General features: G+C 38.6%; 1 protein-coding gene across 3 annotated transcripts in view; it reads left to right on the forward strand.

Moving 5' to 3' along the window:
• Nucleotides 1-21381, forward strand: part of Smg1 (SMG1 nonsense mediated mRNA decay associated PI3K related kinase) — a 102084-nt gene that overhangs the window by 42916 nt on the left and 37787 nt on the right. For all 3 annotated transcript variants that reach the window (XM_059268280.1, XM_059268273.1, XM_059268290.1), the window contains 20 exons: nt 716-817; nt 1494-1763; nt 2795-2925; nt 3036-3197; nt 3762-3880; nt 4335-4422; nt 4508-4609; nt 6337-6477; nt 7169-7368; nt 7745-7941; nt 8110-8274; nt 8741-8895; nt 9730-9872; nt 10022-10223; nt 12000-12109; nt 13928-14075; nt 14304-14463; nt 15660-15780; nt 19515-19763; nt 20768-21052. In XM_059268280.1, the coding sequence (XP_059124263.1) occupies nt 716-817; nt 1494-1763; nt 2795-2925; nt 3036-3197; nt 3762-3880; nt 4335-4422; nt 4508-4609; nt 6337-6477; nt 7169-7368; nt 7745-7941; nt 8110-8274; nt 8741-8895; nt 9730-9872; nt 10022-10223; nt 12000-12109; nt 13928-14075; nt 14304-14463; nt 15660-15780; nt 19515-19763; nt 20768-21052 (3250 nt within the window). The remainder of the gene's footprint in view (nt 1-715; nt 818-1493; nt 1764-2794; nt 2926-3035; nt 3198-3761; nt 3881-4334; nt 4423-4507; nt 4610-6336; nt 6478-7168; nt 7369-7744; nt 7942-8109; nt 8275-8740; nt 8896-9729; nt 9873-10021; nt 10224-11999; nt 12110-13927; nt 14076-14303; nt 14464-15659; nt 15781-19514; nt 19764-20767; nt 21053-21381) is intronic.

The following is a 21381-nucleotide window of genomic DNA, read 5'->3' on the forward strand; positions in this document are numbered from 1 at the left end:
TGCCTTTAGTGTTTGGTAGCTCACTTTAGTCTTAACTTCTCTGACATTGTGTTGATGACATTTCGCCCTTTGCCGGAGACTTGCTAGTGCACCTGATAAGTGCTATATGGGGAAGGTACTTGACTACTTTCAAAAACCTGCTTATATTTTTTATTTCTTAGAAAAAACTAATATATGATTTTTTTTACTTAATTTATTTTCCTTTAATTTATTAGCCGTTTTTAACTGCTCCCTTTAAGATATAATGGAATAATGAGTCTTTATACTTAGTACTTAGCTTCTGTAATTAGAAACGCATGTCCTACCTGGCTCATGTAGGCTGTTGATTGCCTCCTCCTGGCACTTTATCCAATTTTAGTATTTTAAAGAACTCCTGGTCTTCCATGGTTTTGCCTTTTTTAAGAATTGCCAACCAGGTGGTGGTGGTGGCGGCGGCGGCGGCGGCGGTGCACGCCTTTAATCCGAGCACTCAGGGAGGCAGAGGCAGGTGGATCTCTGTGAGTTCGAGGCCAGCCTGGTCTACAGAGTGAGTTCTAGGACAGCCAGGGCTACACAGAGAAACCCTGTCTTGGGGAGTATTAAAAAAAAAAAAAAAAAATGGAATTAGTAACTATGTAGTCCTTTTATATTGACTTTTTTCCACTTAGTAATGTGTATTTAAGGTTATTCTTGCCTTTTTGTAACTTAAGCTTATTTTAAAATTTTGTGTTTTTAGATTGTTGAGCAGATAAATACAAAACTACCATCATCATTTGTAGAAAAGCTTTTTATACCATCATCTAAACTGCTATTTTTACGATACCATAAAGAAAAAGAGGTATGTAATACATGGATAACAACAAGTGAATTACTTCAGACATTGAAAAGTTGGACTTCTGTTGCTTTGCAGACTATGTCAGTATGAAACACTTGATATTGAGTATAAAGGGATTACAATGAACGCTTTAGGTTAATACGTATTATACTAGTACCTTCATGAATGAGGTACCTAATAACCTATTAAGAGTACCCACAATTTACTTTTATTAAATTGATTTTGGTAAATTTCTGTAAAGGCAAAGAGGCAGATTTATTTCTAAAGGTATAAATTCAAAAGAATTACATGCATTAAAAATAAAAATTACTAAAAATAAAAATAAAAATTACTAATTACTAATCAGCTGATACTCCAAATTGACTATAGACTTAGGTAGATAGGGGAAAATCAAGCTTAATCTGGTGTTTGTATATGTGTTGGTATTGACTTTAAAAAATAAAGCCCTGCAATGCTTCTTGAGAAATTTCACATTGGCAGTTTTTAGAGCATTCTTTCTTTATAATAAGTCCATAGAGCTTTGTAAAAAGCTCACTAATATATAGAGTACTTAAGGTTGGTCTTGTAAAATGAAGCTTTTGGGTGTTGTGGACTGTGAGTATCTAAATCTTGAATGCTTATCTCCCTAGCATGCTACATATAATGAATTTTTAACTACTTCCTTGAAATTTTTTTGTAGGTTGTTGCTGTGGCCCATGCTGTTTATCAAGCAGTGCTAAGCTTGAAGAATATTCCTGTTCTGGAGACTGCCTATAAATTAATTTTGGGAGAAATAACTTGTGCACTAAACAATCTGCTACACAGTCTCCAGCTCCCTGATGCCTGTTCTGAGATTAAACATGAGGCTTTTCAGAATCATGTTTTCAATGTTGATAATGCCAACTTTGTAGTTATATTTGATCTCAGTGCCCTGACTACAATTGGAAATGCCAAAAACTCATTAATTGGGGTGAGTCTTTAATTGTAAAGACTTAGTTATTTATGCATTTTGTGTTATTTCTGGTTTGAGGCAAGTTCTGCTGTGTGGCCCAGGTAGGCTTTGAACTCATTGTGTTATTGCTTTAGCTTCCTGAGTACTGACCAGGACTATTGGCATATACCACCACTCCTGACCATAAAGACTATCCATGGTTAAGCCCTTTCCACCCTTTCCTATCGCGTTTACTTCTTTTTTGTAGTAGAGTATATATAGACCAGATTAACCTCAGATGCTGAGATTATAGGCATGTATCTTCATATCCATTCATAACCTCATATATTTTATTTGTGGGGCAGGGCCAGAGTTCAACATTTGGTACCTTTTTCCCCCCCTTTTTGGTTTTTTGAGACAGGGTTTCTCTGTGTAGTTTTGGTGCCTGTTTTAGATCTTACTCTGTAGACCAGGCTGGCCTGGAATTCACAGAGATCCACCTGGCTCTGCCTCCCAAGTGCTGGGATTTGCCCTATTGATACCTTCTTAAATTGCTCTCCATCTTAATTTTTGATATAGGATCTCCATTGAACCTAGGCATCACTGGTTCAGCTAGTTAGTCTGTCTCTTGAGAGTGGGTGTTGGGGATCTGAACTCATGTCCTTGTGTTTGCATAGTTAGCACTTTACCCACTGAGCCATCTTCTCAGCCTAGGCTCATATTTTTCTCTTTGTTTGTTTGTTTCTTTTCTTTTCTTTTTTTTTTTTTTTTTGAGACAGTGTTTCTCTGGGTAGCTGTATTAGAAGTAGCCAGCTACTCCTTGTTATGGCTGATGCCTCATGACAGTGGATAGTTGAGGTATTCCTGGATTAAACAGATGCCACTCAGCATAACTTGAGAAACTGATTGCTGGAATACCCTAATTTTGTGTACTAGACAATTTCCAAGTTTCAGACCATCACTTTAGGTTTTCAGTGTCTTAGCACACTTGATTCTAAAGGTAGATTGTTTGTGTATGCTTGTGTTTGTCTTGGGGGAGCCATAAATATATTTTGTTTTTACCTTGGCAGATGTGGGCACTGTCTCCAACTGTGTTTGCATTACTGAGTAAAAATCTGATGATTGTGCATAGTGACTTGGCTGTTCACTTCCCTGCCATTCAGTATGCAGTGCTCTACACCTTGTATTCCCATTGTACCAGGTACTGTGCTCACAGGTCCTCAGAAGAAAAAAGCAGGAAATGTTTGTTTCTTGAGTTTGTTGTCTTCATGTGATGACAGCTGAAAAGATGGTCTCCACTTTGTCTTTCAGGCATGATCACTTCATATCCAGTAGTCTTAGCTCTTCATCTCCTTCCTTATTTGATGGTGCCGTAATTAGTACTGTAACTACAGCCACAAAGAAACATTTCTCAATTATATTAAATCTTTTGGGAATATTGCTAAAGAAAGATAATCTTAACCAGGACACAAGGTACCTAAGTAATTTTATAAAATTAATACTAAGTTCCTAAATTTATTAATTCTTTGTGATTTGAGGCTAAGAAATATAGATTACAGCTTCATTGTGAAGCACTTGATTGGTTGTTACTTGATTTCTGTGTACCCTGCTGGGCTCTACTTTGGGGAGATTTTCCCGTGGCACTCTGCTGCTTTTCAGAAACAGACTACCATGATGCAGAAACAAATTTCTCTAGACTTAGCTTTTTACTTGTAGATTTATCTTACATTTAATTTTGTATTTTTTTGTGTGTATCTGGAGTGCAGTGCTCTTGGAGCCTTGTGGTATGAGATTCCCCTGGCACTGGAGTAACAGATTGTTGTGAGCTGGCTGATGTGGGTGCTGGAAACTGAACTTCAGTCCTCTGCAAGGGCAGTGTGCACTCAACCACTGTGCAGTCTCTCCAGCTCCAGCCTTTATTTTTTTTATTACTTGTATTGTTGGAAAAATCAAAAGAAAACTGATAGAAGAAGAAAATGTTTTGTGGTTTTTGTTCTTTTTTTTAATATAAAGCCAACTGTTTATTTTATGTTTCAGGAAATTATTAATGACATGGGCTTTGGAAGTGGCTGTATTAATGAAGAAGTCTGAAACATATGCACCTTTATTCTCCCTTCCATCTTTTCATAAATTTTCCAAAGGCCTTTTAGCCAACAGTAAGAGACTTAACGTTTTAATTTTGTTTACCCTTTAAAAGAGAATATTGGTTAATAGGAGAATGTAGTTACAGCATCCTACCATGAAGTGAGTAGTCCCTATTTTAATGCCATATATAGTAGTCGTGATTATTTTTCATTCTTACTATTTGAAAAGTAATTGAAGTATTTGTCAAATTTTCAACCTTATATTAGTTTATTCTATGAACTTGAAAGTTTTTTCTTAGAAGAAAGTTTATATGCAGAGTGGTTAACTTGAATTTTGTTAAATATTAATTTCTTAGGTGTTTCTGCCAATGAGGAGTCCAGGCAAGAGTAGGATGTAGTCCATGCTTCCTGTTTGATGAGTGAATGAGTGAATAGATGAATGAATGAATGGGTTCAGAACGTTATGGTAGACTGACATATACTTTTAGGGGTGCAAACTGAAAGTAACTTTCCTTTTTAATAATAGCTCTTGTTGAAGATGTGAATATCTGCTTGCAAGCGTGCAGCAGTCTCCATGCTCTGTCCTCTTCCTTGCCAGATGATTTGCTACAGAGGTATGGACCAGAGACCGAGTCTTTGACTCTGGCTGTAATGGCATGGGAATGCTACCACACCTGTTTTATTTATTACTTTTTATAGGTGTGTTGATGTCTGCCGTGTTCAACTTGTCCATAGTGGAACTCGTATTCGACAGGCCTTTGGAAAGCTGTTGAAGTCAATTCCTTTAGATGTTGTACTAAGGTATAACTGTTTTGGTGACTATATTTTTATTACTTTGTAATTGTTTACCATAGGAAAAGATTAATCAACATGTTTAGTGCATTAATTTTACATATTACATGGTACTTCTTAGTGATCAAAGAGATGTTAAAGGATGGTTTTGGAGACCTAGAAGAAAACATTTTTTAATGATCTTTATATTTTAATAAATAGTGTAGAATAATTCATGTAGTACCCAAAATTTATTACTTTTTTTTTTTTTTTTTTTTTTAAAGGCAGGGTTTCTCTGTGTAGCCTTGGCTGTCCTGGAACTCACTCTATAGACCAGGCTGGCCTCAAACTTAGAGGGTGTGGGAACTCAGTGTGTACCACTGCCACCCAGTAGGTTAGGTTTTTTTTTTTTTTAAGGGACTTATTTACTTTTGCTTTGCCTGTGTGTATGTCTCTGTACCATTACTCGTATGCCTGGTGCCTGCTGAGGCAAGACAAAGGTATTGGATCCCCTGGATGTTGAGTTGCACATGGTTTTGAGCTGCCTTGTGGATGCTGGAAACTAAACCTGGGTCTTCTGCAGAGCAAGAAGTACAGCCATCTCTTCAAACCCAGTAATTTAGATATTTAAAAGTTTTGGCTTTTGGTTAAGTTGATTTTGGAGCATTTGTTTTGTTTTTGAGATAGGATTTCAGTTATCCCAAGCTCGCCTCCAACTTTTTATGCAGCCAAGGAAAACCCTAAACTATCAATCCTCTTGCCTTCCTCTAAGGTGCTGGGATTACAGGTGCACATCACCAGGTTAAGTTTATTCTGTGAGCAAACCTCGGGTTTTATATGTGCTGGGCAAGCATTCCACTGACTGAGCCACATCCCCAGTGCATAACCTCTCTCCTTTTCCTTTTTTATTTTAACTTTTTTTTTGAGGCAAGATTTCACTTTCTACTCCAGGATAGTCCCAAACTGGCCTTGAACTCAGGATCTTCCTGCCTCCCAAGTTCTGGGATTACGGATATACACTAGCAGTCTTTTTTTAAAAAGGTTTTATTTGTACTTTGTGTGTGTGTGTCCATGTGTCCCTTGTAGTTGAATTCCTGGGAGCTGGAATTAAGTGCATTGTGAGTCTCTTGTGTGGTACTGGGAACTGAACTCAGGTCCTCTGGAAGACCATCAAGAGCATTGAGTACTCTTAACATTCGGCCCTTTTTCCAGCCTTCTGCACCAACAATTTGAGAACCTTTAAGATTGTAAAATTGTGAAATTATAACATATATCATCATCATCATCATCCCCCCCCCCCCCCCCCCCCCGCCCCGCTTTTTATTGTTGTTGTTTTGAGACAGGGTTTTTCTCTTTGTAGCCCTGGTTGTTTTGGAACTCATTCTGTAAACCATGCTGACCTCTAACTGAGAGATCAGCCTGCCTCTGCCTCTTGAGTGCTGGGATTAAAGGCATTGGATACTACTGCTCAGCTTTTTTTTTTTTTTTTTTTTTTTTTAAATATCTGTTCTAATTACATAAACTTAGGGATATCTAGAATTTGCTGTCTAGACAAGGCTGGCTTTATGCTCATGGATCTGCTTCTGCTTCCTTAATATTGGGATTAAAGACATGGACTACCACTCCTGCCGTCCTCTATCCATTTTTAAGCCTTAGTTTTATTTTTTGTTTCCAATGAAGTTACAGTACTCCATTTGTAGACTCTGTTAACCTTCCTCCTGAAACATCTTGCATGATGGTGACTTTTCTGTTAACAGCAATAACAATCACACAGAGATTCAGGAGATTTCTCTAGCATTGAGAAGCCACATGAGTAAAGCACCAAGTAACACCTTCCACCCTCAGGACTTTTCTGATGTCATCAGTTTCATTTTATATGGGAACTCTCATCGAACAGGGTAAGAAAGACTGATTCTTTCATTAGAGAACAGTACTTTTGATTTTGTTTTGGTTTTTTTTTTTTTTTTTTTTTTTTGGAGACAGAGTTTCTCTGTTGTAGCTTTGGAGTCTGTCCTGGAACTCGCTCTGTAGACCAGTCTGGCCTCCAACTCACAGAGGTCTGCCTACCTCTGCCTCCCGAGTGCTGGGATTAAAGGCTTGCGCCACCACCGCCTGGCAGAGAACAGTACTTTTAAGACTCCTCTGATAATACATCCAGATTTGAGAAAACATTCATCCAAGGTGCCAGATTGGAAAGTAACATTCTTTGGTGGCTCATTTTGATTTTCATCATCTTTAGATACTGCTTTGAAGATAGCATTTGTAGAAACAAAAATGGGCTGTGTCTTCCACTGGTGAAATGTGATTGACAGTTGACTGATCTGATTGACATGAATGCTTTGAAGGAGGGTTGGAGATGATGATATTGTCGAGATGTTCAGTTGTAGTGAATGAAATGAAACCTGGCAGTTAAATTGTTATGAGCTGTGTACCCAGTAATTCATTTCCACCACACCCCGGCCTGTTCTTACGGTGCAGTGGTTTCTTTTAGTTAGAAAAATTGGTTCCTACTCCCATTCCCCTTGTACTTGTTTTGATTATTAAGATGAAGTTGTCATTGTCTGTTACATATGAAACTACTTTTCCCAGGAAGGACAATTGGTTAGAAAGATTGTTCTATAGCTGCCAGAGGCTGGATAAGCGTGACCAATCTACAATTCCCCGCAATCTTCTAAAGACAGATGCTGTCCTTTGGCAGTGGGCTATTTGGGAAGCTGCACAGTTCACTGTTCTTTCAAAGTTGCGAACCCCACTGGGCAGAGCTCAGGACACATTCCAGACAATTGAAGGTAACAGTTTGGCATTCTTTAAACTTTGTGATGCAGATGAGTTTCTAGGCCTTTTAACTTCAGAAACCATGGCTTTCTTATAACTGATAGAGATTTCATAGGTGTCCCCCCCCCCCCCACTGTTTACTAAGTAATTTCTAGATAGGACTTTTAGGATAAAGTTTTATTAAATAATTGCATTTGCAATGTGGGTGTCTGTTTCTGTTCAAAAGCTTAGGGGATGCATATGGAACAAACATTTCCCCCCCAAAATGAGAGATATTTAATCTTTGATTTTTGTTTTATTTTAAATTGATGAGTATATAAACAGAATAATTGGTAAATTGATTTATTAAGAGTTATCTCTGATTCATAGTGTTGCTGCCTTTGTTTTCAGGTATCATTAGAAGTCTTGCAGCCCACACACTAAACCCTGACCAGGATGTTAGTCAGTGGACCACTGCAGATAATGATGAAGGCCATGGAAGCAATCAACTTAGACTTGTTCTTCTCCTTCAGTATCTGGAGAACCTGGAGAAATTAATGTATAATGCCTATGAGGGATGTGCAAATGCGTTAACGTCACCTCCCAAGGTTGGTGTCCATGGAATATAGTGGTGCTTTGTAACAGATTCATTGTGAGACATGGTGGGATGTACAGGGCTGAGATCACAGTAACCATGTGTATTTATTTTATATGTATTCAAGGCATCTTCACCGTAATTTGAAACAGTCCTGAGTTCTTTCCTTTTTTTCTTAAAGGTCATTAGGACTTTTTTCTATACCAATCGGCAAACTTGCCAAGACTGGCTTACTCGGATCCGCCTGTCCATCATGAGGGTAGGATTGTTGGCAGGTCAGCCTGCTGTGACAGTGAGGCATGGCTTTGACTTACTGACTGAAATGAAAACAAATAGTCTATCTCAGGTAAGGTGCGCCATTGGGAATACATTTTAACTGTAGAAATTAGGGGTTGGTTTCTCTGATGGAATTCAATCTACAGATAAATTTAGTTCTTTTTCAAGGCTTTTTATCCAATATCTTACAAAACGAATGACTTTTCTAGGCACTTTTCTACATCTAATGTCTTAAAAATATGAACTTTTTAAAGACTAGGACTTTAGGAATAAGTGTAAGAAATTTGTCTGTGGAACACATTCTTAGAGTATTCGGGAAAGTTCTTAATTTAATTAGGTTTAGAATAAATAAATGGAATCCAAAGCAACAGAATTCTTACTCCTTAATAAATGTTTTGTGATGATTTTTAAGCTAAGTACTGTGAGAATAATTGTTAAATGTCTACAGATTGTGGCCAGTAGCTATAAGTTCGGTAGAGATTTGAATTTCAGTGGTATTGAGGTCTGTGACTAATCTTTCTGCCTGCTGTTTCCAGGGGAATGAATTGGAAGTAACTATCATGATGGTGGTAGAAGCTCTGTGTGAGCTCCATTGTCCTGAAGCTATACAGGGAATTGCTGTCTGGTCATCTTCAGCTGTTGGTAAAAACCTTCTCTGGATTAACTCAGTGGCCCAGCAGGCTGAAGGGAGGTGAGTTAGAAGGAAAGCAATGAATGATAAGATTTTTATGTTCAAATCCTTTGTCATGTAAAATAATGAAAATAGCCAGTGTATTTTGAGGATCGAAGCCTGCTATAATCACTTCAGTAGGGGGCATCTTTCATTTATTTTTTGATTAGCAGCCATACGTGAGTGCCTCACTTAAATAGGAGGTATGAGAAATCATACTGGAAAACAAGTTCTTTCAGTTTCATAAGTGGTTTTAAATATGATTTTGATTGAAAACTTTCCACATTTGGCTCTGGTGTACTACTGTATGTTGCTAGAGTGTTTACTCACAACTCTGTCAATGCATGTGCATGCCTCATGTAAGTTTAAGTAGTTCTTAGGAATTTGGAGAGATAAATAACCACTTAAATTTTGAAAGCTATATAACCTGGTGCCTGTAGGTTTTGGTGTGTCTAAAGGTTTATTTTCTTATTGTAGGTAGTTTCTTCCCCTGCTATAGAAACAGTAGTCTATCTACAGAGCTTCATGGCTTTTCTACTCACCAGTATTCTAAAAATATTTTGCCATGTTAAATATAATGCAGTCTGATTTTTAATGGACACCATTACTTCTTTCTGAGTGTATGATAATTTGACATACTTTACTATTGGACATCAAAGTAGTTATCAGTAGTGTCCACTAGTTGTTTTATACTCAGACTGGGTGTGAGGCAGAGGTAGAATTTCCCCTTCCAAATAACTGACTCTTTGTCCAGGTTCAAGTCAGGTAATTTATTCTCTCACCATTAATTTTTTTTAGAAAGAGATGCATTTGAGTAATTTTAAAAAATAAGACCTGCTTTAATTTGTATTTAAGGTTTGAAAAGGCCTCTGTGGAGTACCAGGAGCACCTTTGTGCCATGACAGGTGTTGATTGCTGTATCTCCAGCTTTGACAAGTCTGTTCTCACATTGGCCAATGCTGGACGTAACAGTGCCAGCCCCAAACACTCTCTAAATGGTGAGCATTCAGTGTTTACATTAAAAATGCCAAAGGTACAGTTCGTTTGTGCAGATAAACTTACCATATGTTTCTAGGAGTCAGTGGTCTGTGAAATATTTACAGTTGTTTTCAGTTTCTGTCTTCTTTCTTAATAAAATACCTTTCAGGTGAATCAAGGAAAACTGTGCTGTCCAAACCAACTGATTCTTCCCCTGAAGTTATCAATTACCTAGGAAATAAGGCCTGTGAGTGCTACATCTCTATTGCCGACTGGGCTGCTGTGCAGGAGTGGCAGAATGCGGTCCACGACCTGAAGAAGAACACCAGCAGCACTTCACTCAATCTGAAAGCCGATTTCAACTATATCAAGTAATGGCTGCATCTAGTCAGCATCCTCTGCCCTGTCGATAAGTAGTCTTCTTCTGTGGTGGCAAACACTAAAATTGGTCATATTTACAACAGGAAACCAGCAGTGGGGCAAGGAAGGAGTCTGCTGTGTGGGAAGATAGACTCATTATACGTAAAGAGGCACTGCTGTAGAGAGGCTCACACAGGACAGCTGTGTTTCTGAAGTACTGTTAAATATGTAAAGAAAGTTTGTTTTAATGGTGAGAGTTTGTGAACATCTATAAGTTATATTCTTCGTTCCTCTTTAGTTATGCATCTCAAAATTGAGGATTTACTGCATTCTAGACCCATGACTGGGGGCAAAGCTCATCAGAATTGGTTTACTGTCCTTGCCTTCCTGGTAACTGAACACATAATCTTTGGGAAGCATCGGGTATAGTATAGCAGGAAAAAATACACTGCTTTTGACTCTTCAAAATACAGAGTGAAGACATAGGAGAAAAAGCCCTGACAAAGAATTAAGTAGATGTGTCTTTTTGGTGCCTCAAGGAAAGCAGTTAAAGTTAGGCATGGACAGTTAAGGATAGCTGTAGTAGATGGTGTGAGAGCAGAAGAAATTAAAGTCTTAAGTTTAAGGGTTTTTTTGTTTTTTTGTAGAGGGGGAGATGTTTAGTCAGCAGCTGAAAGTATAGAAATGTAAAGTATGGACATGGGGAGCCTGCTACCAGAAAATTTAATACATATTAGACATGAACAGTTCATCAGCAACCAGTGCTTAACTCTAACCTGAGAAACAACTGATTATACTGTTGTAGTTGGAGCAGAAATGGGGTAAGCCAGCTGACGAACATTTCCATTGCTACTTTTAGACCTAGTGAGAAGAGAAGGGACTCAGTGAAAGGATCAGAGCTAGTGGTGGTAGTATAGGCAATAATGCCAGCCCTAGAAAAGTGGAGACAGGAGGATGTTCATCTCCTTACAGAAGTGAGTTCCAAACCAGCTTGTCTGAAACAAGAAAAGAGTGTCTTTAGTAGAGATGGGGCAGAGGAGAGGCATGGAGCTAGTATGAGTGAGGCCTCTCATCTTGGCATTGGAATGCCAGGGTCATGGAAAATGGCTGCAGATAAGGAAGTAGTTGGAATTCTTTTAGGGAAGGTAAATGAGTTTTATAGAAAACAAAGGGTTGGGAGATGTCTCTGTGAAAGAGTCAGGGCTAAGGTATAAAACTGAGATGAGGGCTAGAGAGATGGCTCAGTGGTTAAGAAGAGCACTGGCTGCTCTTCCAGAGGTCCTGGGTTCAATTCCCAGCACCCACATGGTGGCTCACAACCATCTGTAATGAGATCTGGCACCCTCTTCTGTATACATAATAAATAAATCTTTAAGAAGAAAAACAAAACAAAACAAAAATTCAGATGATAGGAGACTTACAGGAAAGTGTACAGGCTCTCTGTGGAGTGAGAGGCCAGCTGGTGGGATTCAGTGGCTTGGGAGAGAGCAAGTGTTGAAAACATATTGTAGAATCTACTGCCAGTGTATTAACAGGCCCATAGAAAGAGGAAGGAGACACAGAGAGGTGAGCAGGCTCAACTGATGGTCATGTCTAGTACTTTCCTGATTGCCACTCCAGCTGTAGTGTTACTGAGATGGGAACCACATCAAGATGAAATGGTACTTTGCCTCTAAAAACCATTTCTTTGGACAGCTGTTCCCTTCTAGTGCTTGTTCTTCCCATATCACCAAGGTTACACAGGGCTGGTAAGGCCTAACACAAGCTGATGGGCATTTTAATTACAGGTCATTAAGCAGCTTCGAGTCTGGAGAGTTTGTTGAATGCACTGAGCAATTGGAATTGTTACCAGGAGAAAATATTAATCTGCTTGCTGGAGGTTCAAAAGAAAAAATAGGTATTTGAGAACAGTTTTAATTTTTTTTCATGACAAGTTTCTTAAACCTTTGGATAGTTTTTATTTACTAGGAAATTTGTAAGTTTCTGTATATTTATTTGGAGTCCTACACTATGTGAAGCTAACACATTTAGTTAGGGTGTGCTATTAATAGTTGATGAAGCAAATGAAAAACGGCTCAGTTAGAATCAAACTGGGCGGTGGTGGCGTATGCCTTTAATCCTAGCACTCTGGAGGGAGAGGCTAGGTGGATCTCTGAGTTCTTGCTGTTACCCAGAGAAATCCTGTCTCAAAACAAACAAACAAAACAACAGCAACAGCAACAACAACAACAAAAAAAACTAAACTGGAAAAAGGTGACATTGAGACTTTTAGATTGATGTAGACTTTTAGTTGAAAAAGCACAAAATAGTGTTTGGGCTGCAGAGTTTCCTTAATTTCCATCTTAATGAACACACTGTATACTTCTGTTTTGGCATTCAGAGGTCTGCTGTGCAGATCGAGGTTTGCCTCATGGAGAGTAGGATGCATTATGTAAGCTCTCAAGTATTTCTGCGGAGAGCTGTAAAAACCAACCTGGCTCATTCTTGATGTGTGTATGACTAAAAAGGCATTCACTCTTGGCTTTTGTAAGTCAAGATGTGCAGTATTGTTTTCATGTAATTGACCTTTTCATTTACACTTTAGAAAAACTGAAAATTTTAAAATAATAGGCGAGTCATTTATTTTAAAACTAATTTTCTTTTCTGAAACTTTGATTTTGTTTTTTGTGTTTTTGGAACTCAGTATGTAGACTTGACCTGAATTCATGAGATCCTTCTACATCTACCTTCTGGGTGCTGGGGTTAAAGACAGGTTCCACCATACTTGGCGGTTTTGGTTTTTTTATTTTTTATTTTTATTTTTTTTTTGGTTTTTCGAGACAGGGTTTCTCTGTGTAGCTTTGCGCCTTTTTCTGGAACTCATTTGGTAGCCCAGGTTGGCCTCGAACTCACAGAGATCTGCCTGGCTCTGCCTCCCGAGTGCTGGGATTAAAGGCGTGCACCACCACCGCCCGGCCTGGTTTTTTTATATAAGGTGTTAATTAGTGCCTTAGCGTGTTGAAGTGTACTTATATCTGAACTTAATTTCAAGTCTATAATATATTTGACTCGTCTTAAAATTACTTTTTTTTCTGTTATAAATGAATTAGGCTACTTAGTTAAATAATTACCAATAAGCTTAAGATTGAGGAACTAGCTCAGTCATTAAAATGCTTACCACACAAACTTGAGGAGCTGAGTTCAATCCATAGCATCTGTGTCAAAAAGCCATGTATAGTGGTATATGCTTGTAATCCCAGTGCTAGAGCAGTAGAGTAGACTGGCCATTGAGAAACTGTCTGAAAAAAAAAGATGGATGGTAATAGAGAAACAATACTGGAGGTTGATCTCTGTCCTCCTGATGCACATATGATGCACACCATTAAATAAATAAAAATGTGAGCTTAAATTTCATAAACTAAAGTGGAGGAAAACCTCATTGAAATGGTTACATCCTTTATAGAGTCAAGTTTTGAATGTAAAAAGAAGGAGGAAAGTAGGTTTCTTACCAATATGTGCAGCTCTAAGGGCAGGTGATTCTTAGAGGCATGAGGTATAATTTTATGTTAAGTAATGCTGTTTACAAAGCTATCTGAAATGTCTAGCTACCTGAACATAATGAAAAGAAGGAAGTATTCGTTGGTGATTATTACTTTTTTAAGTATTGCCAAAATATGTTAATACTTTCGTGCATTAAGAACAAATTGACTTAACACAATGTATCTGACTTGTTTAGATATGAAAAAGCTGCTTCCTAACATGCTCAGCCCAGATCCACGGGAACTTCAAAAATCCATTGAAGTCCAACTGTTGAGAAGCTCTGTCTTTTTGGCAACTGCTTTAAACCACGTGGAACAAGATCAGAAATGGCAGTCCTTAACTGAGTGAGTCATAAGTGTACACAGGCAGGCAGCTGCATGAGGTACTAAGATTGAAACTGCATATTTGTAGAAACCTCTAAAAGCAAACGTCTTGTTTTGCTCATAATCTACTCTAGAGCAGGCTGCTTTCCTTACCGTCACCCCTGATTTTTTGATGCCAAATGGTAGTGCCTTAGCCACTTCATATTAGTGACTGCAAGCTTAAGAATCTTGTTAATTAATTTCTTTCAGAAATGTGGTAAAGTACTTGAAGCAAACCTCACGCATTGCTATTGGACCACTAAGACTGTCTACGCTAACAGTGTCACAATCGTTGCCAGTACTGAGTACCCTGCAGTTGTACTGCTCATCTGCTCTCGAGAACACAGTTTCTAATAGACTGTCCACAGAGGTGTGTAGATTTTTTTGTCTCTCTGTGTGTGTGTGTGTGTGTGTGTGTGTGTGTGTGTGTGTTTTACTTTTCTTTAAAATTTCTTTTTATTTTAGTTTATGTGTGGGTGTTTTGCCTGTATGTGTCTGTGCACCACTTACATGTCTGGTGCCCTTAGAAGCCAGAAGAAGGCATTAGATCCTCTAGGACTGGAGTTACAGACAATGTGGGTACTGGAAATTGAATCTGGGTCTTTGAAAGAGCAAAAGTGCTCTTAACCACTGAGCTATCTCTCCAGCCCTGAAGTGTATTTTTTTGTAAGCATTCTCTACATCAAGCATTAATACGTTAGTATAAATCAAAGACCTCATTTTCTCATTTTTAAAGTAGAATTTGTAATTGGATAAGATGAACTCAAATCTAAAATGTATTTCTAGACAGATTTTCATTTGAGGTAGTATAGGGCAAATGGAAGAACCTAAGGTTTTGACTAATTGCTGGATCTTGGTTTTTCTTTTATGTAAAGTTTGGATTTCACTCATACCTTTCTCTTAATAGAGTAAACTTCAACTGAAAAGAGGACCCTTGCAAAGGACTTGCAATCCTTAAGAATTATAGGATCGATAGTTTAATGCTTTTCTGCAATTTTGGTTTATAGTAAATATACGTTTTTACAGATGTACTTTATTAGTAAATATACTGACAAATTGTACTTAATATTCTGAATTTATTTAACAAAGCAAAGGTTTTCTGTTTGGGTGTGTCTTAGTTTCTTTTTTATTGCTCTAATGACATACTGTGACCAAGAGAGCTTATTAAAGAAAGTGTTTGATTTGGGGCTTATGCTTTCAAAGGATTAGAGTTCAGGATGGCAGACCAAAGGCATGGCAGCTGAGACTTTATGTTTTGACCTCCCAAGTTGGAGGCAGAGAGAGAGCAAAAGACACTGAATGTCTTTTGAAACCGTAAAACCTGCCCACATTGATTGACTCTCCTCCTTCAACAAGACCACATCTTCTAATCCTTCCCAAATAGTTCTACCAGCTAGGGAGGGACCAAGTATTCAAATACATGAACCTTTGGGGACCATTCTTATTTACACCAGCACAGGTTGGAAGAGACATGGTGGAAGGTTGTACGGAAGTTGGAATAGATCTAAAGGCTGTTGCCTATTCTGAGAGACGGTTCAATACAAGTCTTTGTCTCTCTGCTGCCAGGACTGTCTTATCCCACTCTTCAGTGATGCCCTTCGCTCATGTAAACAGCATGATGTGCGGCCGTGGATGCAGGCATTGAGATACACCATGTACCAGAATCAGCTGTTAGAGAAAATTAAAGGTAATGATCTCTCTCTCTGATTCTTTACATAAACGTGGCTGCCCTAGAACTTATATGTAGACCAGGCTGGTCTTGAACTCACAGAGATCCACCTACCTCTTCCTCTGAAGTACTGAGATTAAAAGCATGTGCTACCTCTTGACCTCATTTCCCTTTTCTTAAAGTTAGCTTTACTGAAATGTAAATTATACATTTAAGTATACAGTTTGGTTTGAGAAACCATCTACCTCTATGTACCCTCCAGTACAGAGAGGATTCAGAACATTTCTCTCAGCCTAGAAAGGTTAACATTGTCCCTGTTTCAGGCAGATGATAATTTGCTTCCTATCCCTGTAAATTAGACTTATGTTTGCTGATGTTTTCACATAAATGGAATTATGCTGCATGCTCCCATATCTGGCATCACTAGCTTACATGATATTTTTAAGGTTCTCCCATGTTAATTTGTCAGTAAAATGGTCCTTTCTTTATCATTTAGTAATATTCCACTGTATGATGTGCCACCATTGGTTTATTTCTCCATTTGTTGGTGGGGGTTTCTTCTCGGTCTTTCTAATCGGGTACCTAAGTATGAAGCAGCTATGGACATTTATATTACTTATTTTCCTTGTTGCTTCAACGTAATATCTGACAACTTTAAGGGAAGAAGAGTTTTTATATTGGCTCATAGTTGAGGTACAGTCCATGGTAAGGGAGATCATGGAGGCCAGGAAGCAGAGAAAGTTTAATGCTGGCACTCAGCTTACTTTCTCCTTTTTTTTTTTTTTTTTTTTTTGGTTTTTTGAGACAGGGTTTCTCTGTGTAGCTTTGCGCCTTTTCCTGGATCTTGCTCTGTAGACCAGGCTGGCCTCAAACTCACAAAGATCCACCTGCCTCTGCCTCCCAAGTGCTGGGATTAAAGGTGTGCGCCACCACCACCCGGCTACTTTCTCCTTTTAACTCAGTCTGGGACTACAGCCCATAGAACAGTGCCCATACTATTTTTGGTTTGAGTCTTCCCATCTCAAAAGTTAAACTTTTCTGGAAACATCCTCACTGATGCACTCAGAGGTCTGTTTCTGTGGTGATTCCAAATCCTGTCAAATTGACAGGATGAACTGTCAGTGCATTCACAATTCAACACTTAGAGTCAAATCTGAGGACTATGTTTCTCTTGAATTAAAGCTTATGAGTGAGATTGTTGGGTTGTTGTGTTCAACTTTGTAAATAGGTCAGTATTTCTTAGAAAGTGATTGTACCTTTTATATTCCTTTAGTATTTTATGGGAGTTCTGGTTCTTTTTAATCACTGGAGTGGGTGTAACTTTAGCTCATGGTTTTAGTTTTTATTCCCCTAGCGATTAGTGCATTTCCTCGTCATTTCTTTGCATAGAAGCTGTTGTGTATTTTATGTTTCAGATGTCTCCTAACACCTTTTGCCTGCTTTTCTTTTCTTTTTTATTGGGGGTGGGGGCAGAGTCTCTGTAGCCTCAGCACTTGCAATAGAGACCATGCTGGCCTTGAACTCACAGATACCTAACTGCTTTTGCCCACTTTTAATGATGTTATAAGACTTGTTTATATGTTCTGTTTACTTTGGCAGATAAAGTGTACTACAAATGTTAAAGACTTTAAATGCCCCAAATGAATGGCTAGAGAATTATGATATATGCAAATTTATGTGTCTCTTTTTTTTTAGGAAAATATGTCTGTTGTGTTAAGGGGATTTTTATTGCCGTAGAATAGTATCTTGCCTGAATTCTATAGTTTATTTGAATATATGGTGACTAAGGTTAGTGAATAAATTTAACATGTTAAATGTCAAGTAAGCTCACTTCCAAGGTAGGCCTTGTACTACCAGGCATTTATGGGCACCTGCCTAAGCTAGCTATTCACTGGGTTTGGAACACTGACTGGGTCAGCATTTGCACATTGAAGGTCCTTAGGACAAAGCATTTCAGACCTGCTTTTCTTTTAATTGATATGAGAATTACCCCACTTTTGAGATGAAATAGATAAAAGCCTTAGCACAGGATGAAGCATAAACAGGGTTGCAAGTACTGCCATCTCTTTTCCTTCCTATATGAAACATTGCTTGAAATTGGAAAGTCAGTAATCTAACATATATTCAGAGATAAAATTCCATTTCCCATCAGTATTATTAAGCAGAGAAAGTCTAGAACAAATAGTTTGTGCCATGTACCGTGATTAATGTTAGCAGATAATGGCAAGCAAAAATAGGCCTGTTTTCTTCATTCTTAGAACTGAGAAGATTTTAGAGTCCAGGAAAAACTGACACTGGACAATGAGCAGCTGTGTTGAGTGGAAGTATATACACAGGCAGCTGAAATAGCATGTAACAGGGATCCCTGATTTGACCCTAGGAATTAGTAGAAGACTTGAGGAAGAAGTAACTTTTAAATTTAAATTTGAGGGTAGAAATGAGAAGGAAGGTGGGTGACTGCATTAAACAGGTTGGATCTAAAGGTTAGAGATAGTGAAGACACATTCTTCAGTTTGCTGAAAGAGAGGTAGAGCTGTGTGAGATTGTGGTCAGAGGTCAATGTAAGGCATCAGTAGAAACTCATTTAGAGGGGCAGTGGGGAGGTATCAGGGTTTTCAAGAAAATTAAAGTTCCAGATTTACTTGTGTGTGATCACTTCAGTTGTAGGGTTGGATTGTGGATTAGGGGAGGCTAAGAAGGAGGCAAAGGAACCATCTTCCCACTGCTAAGCAAGGTACTTAGGGATGGCAATAAGAAGGGGGAAAGCAAACTATTTGAAGTTGAAGGTAATAGTGTAATTGCTAAGTACCTGCTGAGGTAGGTGGTGGGCCTTTCTTGACAAAGAGTAAACAGGAGAAGGGAGCAGTTTTAAAGAGTATAGGGAATTCCACTTAACACATATCCCAGGAGTGTAGGTTTTCAATAGACAGGTAGGACTCAGCTCTCTGGTCTGGGCTACAAGTTTAGGATTCATCAGCATTGGTATGGCTTTGGAGCCATAGGATGGATGCCTTGTCCAGGGGACGTGGAAGAGAACTCGCTAGAGAAGGGGCTCTGTGGCGTTTTTGGCCTTTATTCTCTTTTCCTACTGTTTGACCTAGGCTCCTTTCTTCTTTTTCTTTTTTATGTACTAGGTTCACCATTATTAAAAGATTTTTTTTTTTTTTTACATGACAAGCATTTAGCCCAGTGATCTATCTTCCCAGCTCCTGAATTTTTTTATTATTATTGTTACTGTTACTATGACAAGGTCTAACTCTCTTAGCTGATCTGAAACTCACCAAGTCAACCAGACTGGCCTCTACCTCCTCAGTGTTGAGATTAATTTTCTTTTATGCATATGAGTTTGCCTGCATTTGTGTATGTGTACCACATGTGTGCCTAGAGGACAGAAGAGGGTGCTATATCCCCTTTAACTGGGGTTATAGGAAGCTGTGAACCATCATGTGGGTGCTGGAAATGGAACCCTCGTCCACAAGAGTAATAGCAAGTGCTCTAAACTGATAAGTTGTCTCTCCAGCCTCTGACCTCAGACCTTTTCTGACAGTTCAGATGTTACAAGGTTAATTTCTTCTAGAGAATGATTTTCATTTTGCTCTACTTGGTTGTGCCCCGTCCCTTAAATGTTGTTGTAAGCCACACACTATGCTAGTTGTTGGGGTTTGAGGGTTAGCTCCCTTTGCGGAGGTGGTGAGTAATAGAGTCTGGAGTTAGGTGAGTTGAGAATTAATGAAACGTTTTCTTCTTTCCAGAACAAACAGTACCAATTAGAAGTCATCTCATGGAATTAGGTCTGACAGCAGCAAAATTTGCTAGAAAACGAGGGAATGTGTCACTGGCAACAAGACTGCTGGCACAGTGCAGCGAGGTTCAGCTGGGAAAGACAACCACTGCCCAGGACTTAGTGCAGCATTTTAAAAAACTGTCCACTCAAGGTCAAGTGGATGAAAAATGGGGGCCTGAGCTTGATATTGAAAAAACCAAGTTGTTATATACAGCAGGTTAGTAAAAGCATGTGAGGAAAACTGTATGCATGTTTCTGTGTGTGGTGTAAGAAGCATTTGTAAGTATAAGAAGTGAGTGTAAGAATTATTTCCAGCTTTTGTAGATCAGTGTCCTTCAGTAAGACATATTTTCCAAGATTGTTGCTTATCCCTGAATTCATTTTTTTTTCCCTTTTTGAGGGTGTTGTGTGCCTGCTTATTTGTATGTGTGGGAGTACACATGTGAGAGTAGGTTCTTGTGTGTATGCATGTCTGTTTGTAGGCCAGAGGTTGATAGTGGGTGTCAATTGATGTTCATCTCATATACTGAGGCAGGGTTTTTCACTTGAACCCAGAGCTCACTTGGTTAGGCTAGTCTTACTAGGCAGCTTGTCCTTTGTATCCCTTTTATCTCCTCTAAGAGTGCTGGAATTAGAGACAGTCTGTCATGCCCATCCAGCATTTATGTGATTCTGGGGATTGAAACTGTAGTCCTTAATGCTTACATGATAAGCATTTAGCCCAGTGATCCATCTTCGCAGCTCCTGAATTTATTATTATTATTGTTACTGTTATTATGACAAGGTCTAAAACTTCCTTAGTTGATCTGAAACTCACTAAGTCAACCAGACTCGCCTCTACCTCCTAAAGGCATGTGTTGTCATGCCTGGCTGACTTTATGGTATTTTATTTATTTTACCTTAATTTTTGTTACTTTAATGTGTGAGTGCCTACATGTACATATATACACCACAGAATGGGGTATTGGATCCCTTAGAACTAGAGTTGCAGGGGGTATAAGCTGCCTGCTCTGGGTGCTAAGAACTAAACCTGGGTTTCTTCAAAAGCAGCAAGTGCTCTTAACCTCTAAGCCCATCTCTCTAGACCCTGAATTAATGCTTCTAAAAACAAAAATGAACGAATGAATGAATGCATGCCTTCTCTTGAAATAATTTATATTACTATTAAGGGTAAATTAATGGTTTTGTATGTGTTTTTGTTTGTTTGTTTGTTTTCTATAGGCCAGTCAACACATGCAATGGAAATGTTGAGTTCTTGTGCCATATCTTTTTGCAAGTCTGCGAAAGCTGAGTATGCTGTGGCTAAGTCAATTCTGACTCTGGCTAAGTGGGTCCAGGCAGAATGGAAAGAGATTTCAGGACAGCTGAGACAGGTGTACAGAGCTCAGCAGCAGCAGAACCTCCCAGGCCTTTCTACTTTGTCTAGGAATATACTTGCTCTAATAGAACTGCCATCTGCTAATACGGTGGGAGAAGAACACCCTCGGATTGAGAGCGAATCTACAGGTATGATTTTATTCTTCTGTTAGCTTTGAAAATATTAATTTTGTAAGTGTAAAATCAGTGTTATGCTAGCTGTAATTTGCCACAAAAAATCCAACTACAAAAATACGATACATTGACAGTAACTAGTACTTAATGTCATGTATCCAGCTTTTCATATGTAAGTAAGTTCCTTTTCTGACTTAGAGGAAGGTATTTTTGCCTTGATTCATGAAAGAATAAATGTCAGGAGCAGCAGATATGTAGCCATATCTTGTATTGCCTTTGGTTGTTGGAGCACAGAAAGACTCAAGTTTCTTACTGTGTCTAACACTAGCAAAGTTTGTTGGCCA

The sequence above is a fragment of the Peromyscus eremicus genome, chromosome 1 (assembly GCF_949786415.1).
Source record: "Peromyscus eremicus chromosome 1, PerEre_H2_v1, whole genome shotgun sequence".
Classification (NCBI taxonomy): Eukaryota; Metazoa; Chordata; class Mammalia; order Rodentia; family Cricetidae; genus Peromyscus; species Peromyscus eremicus.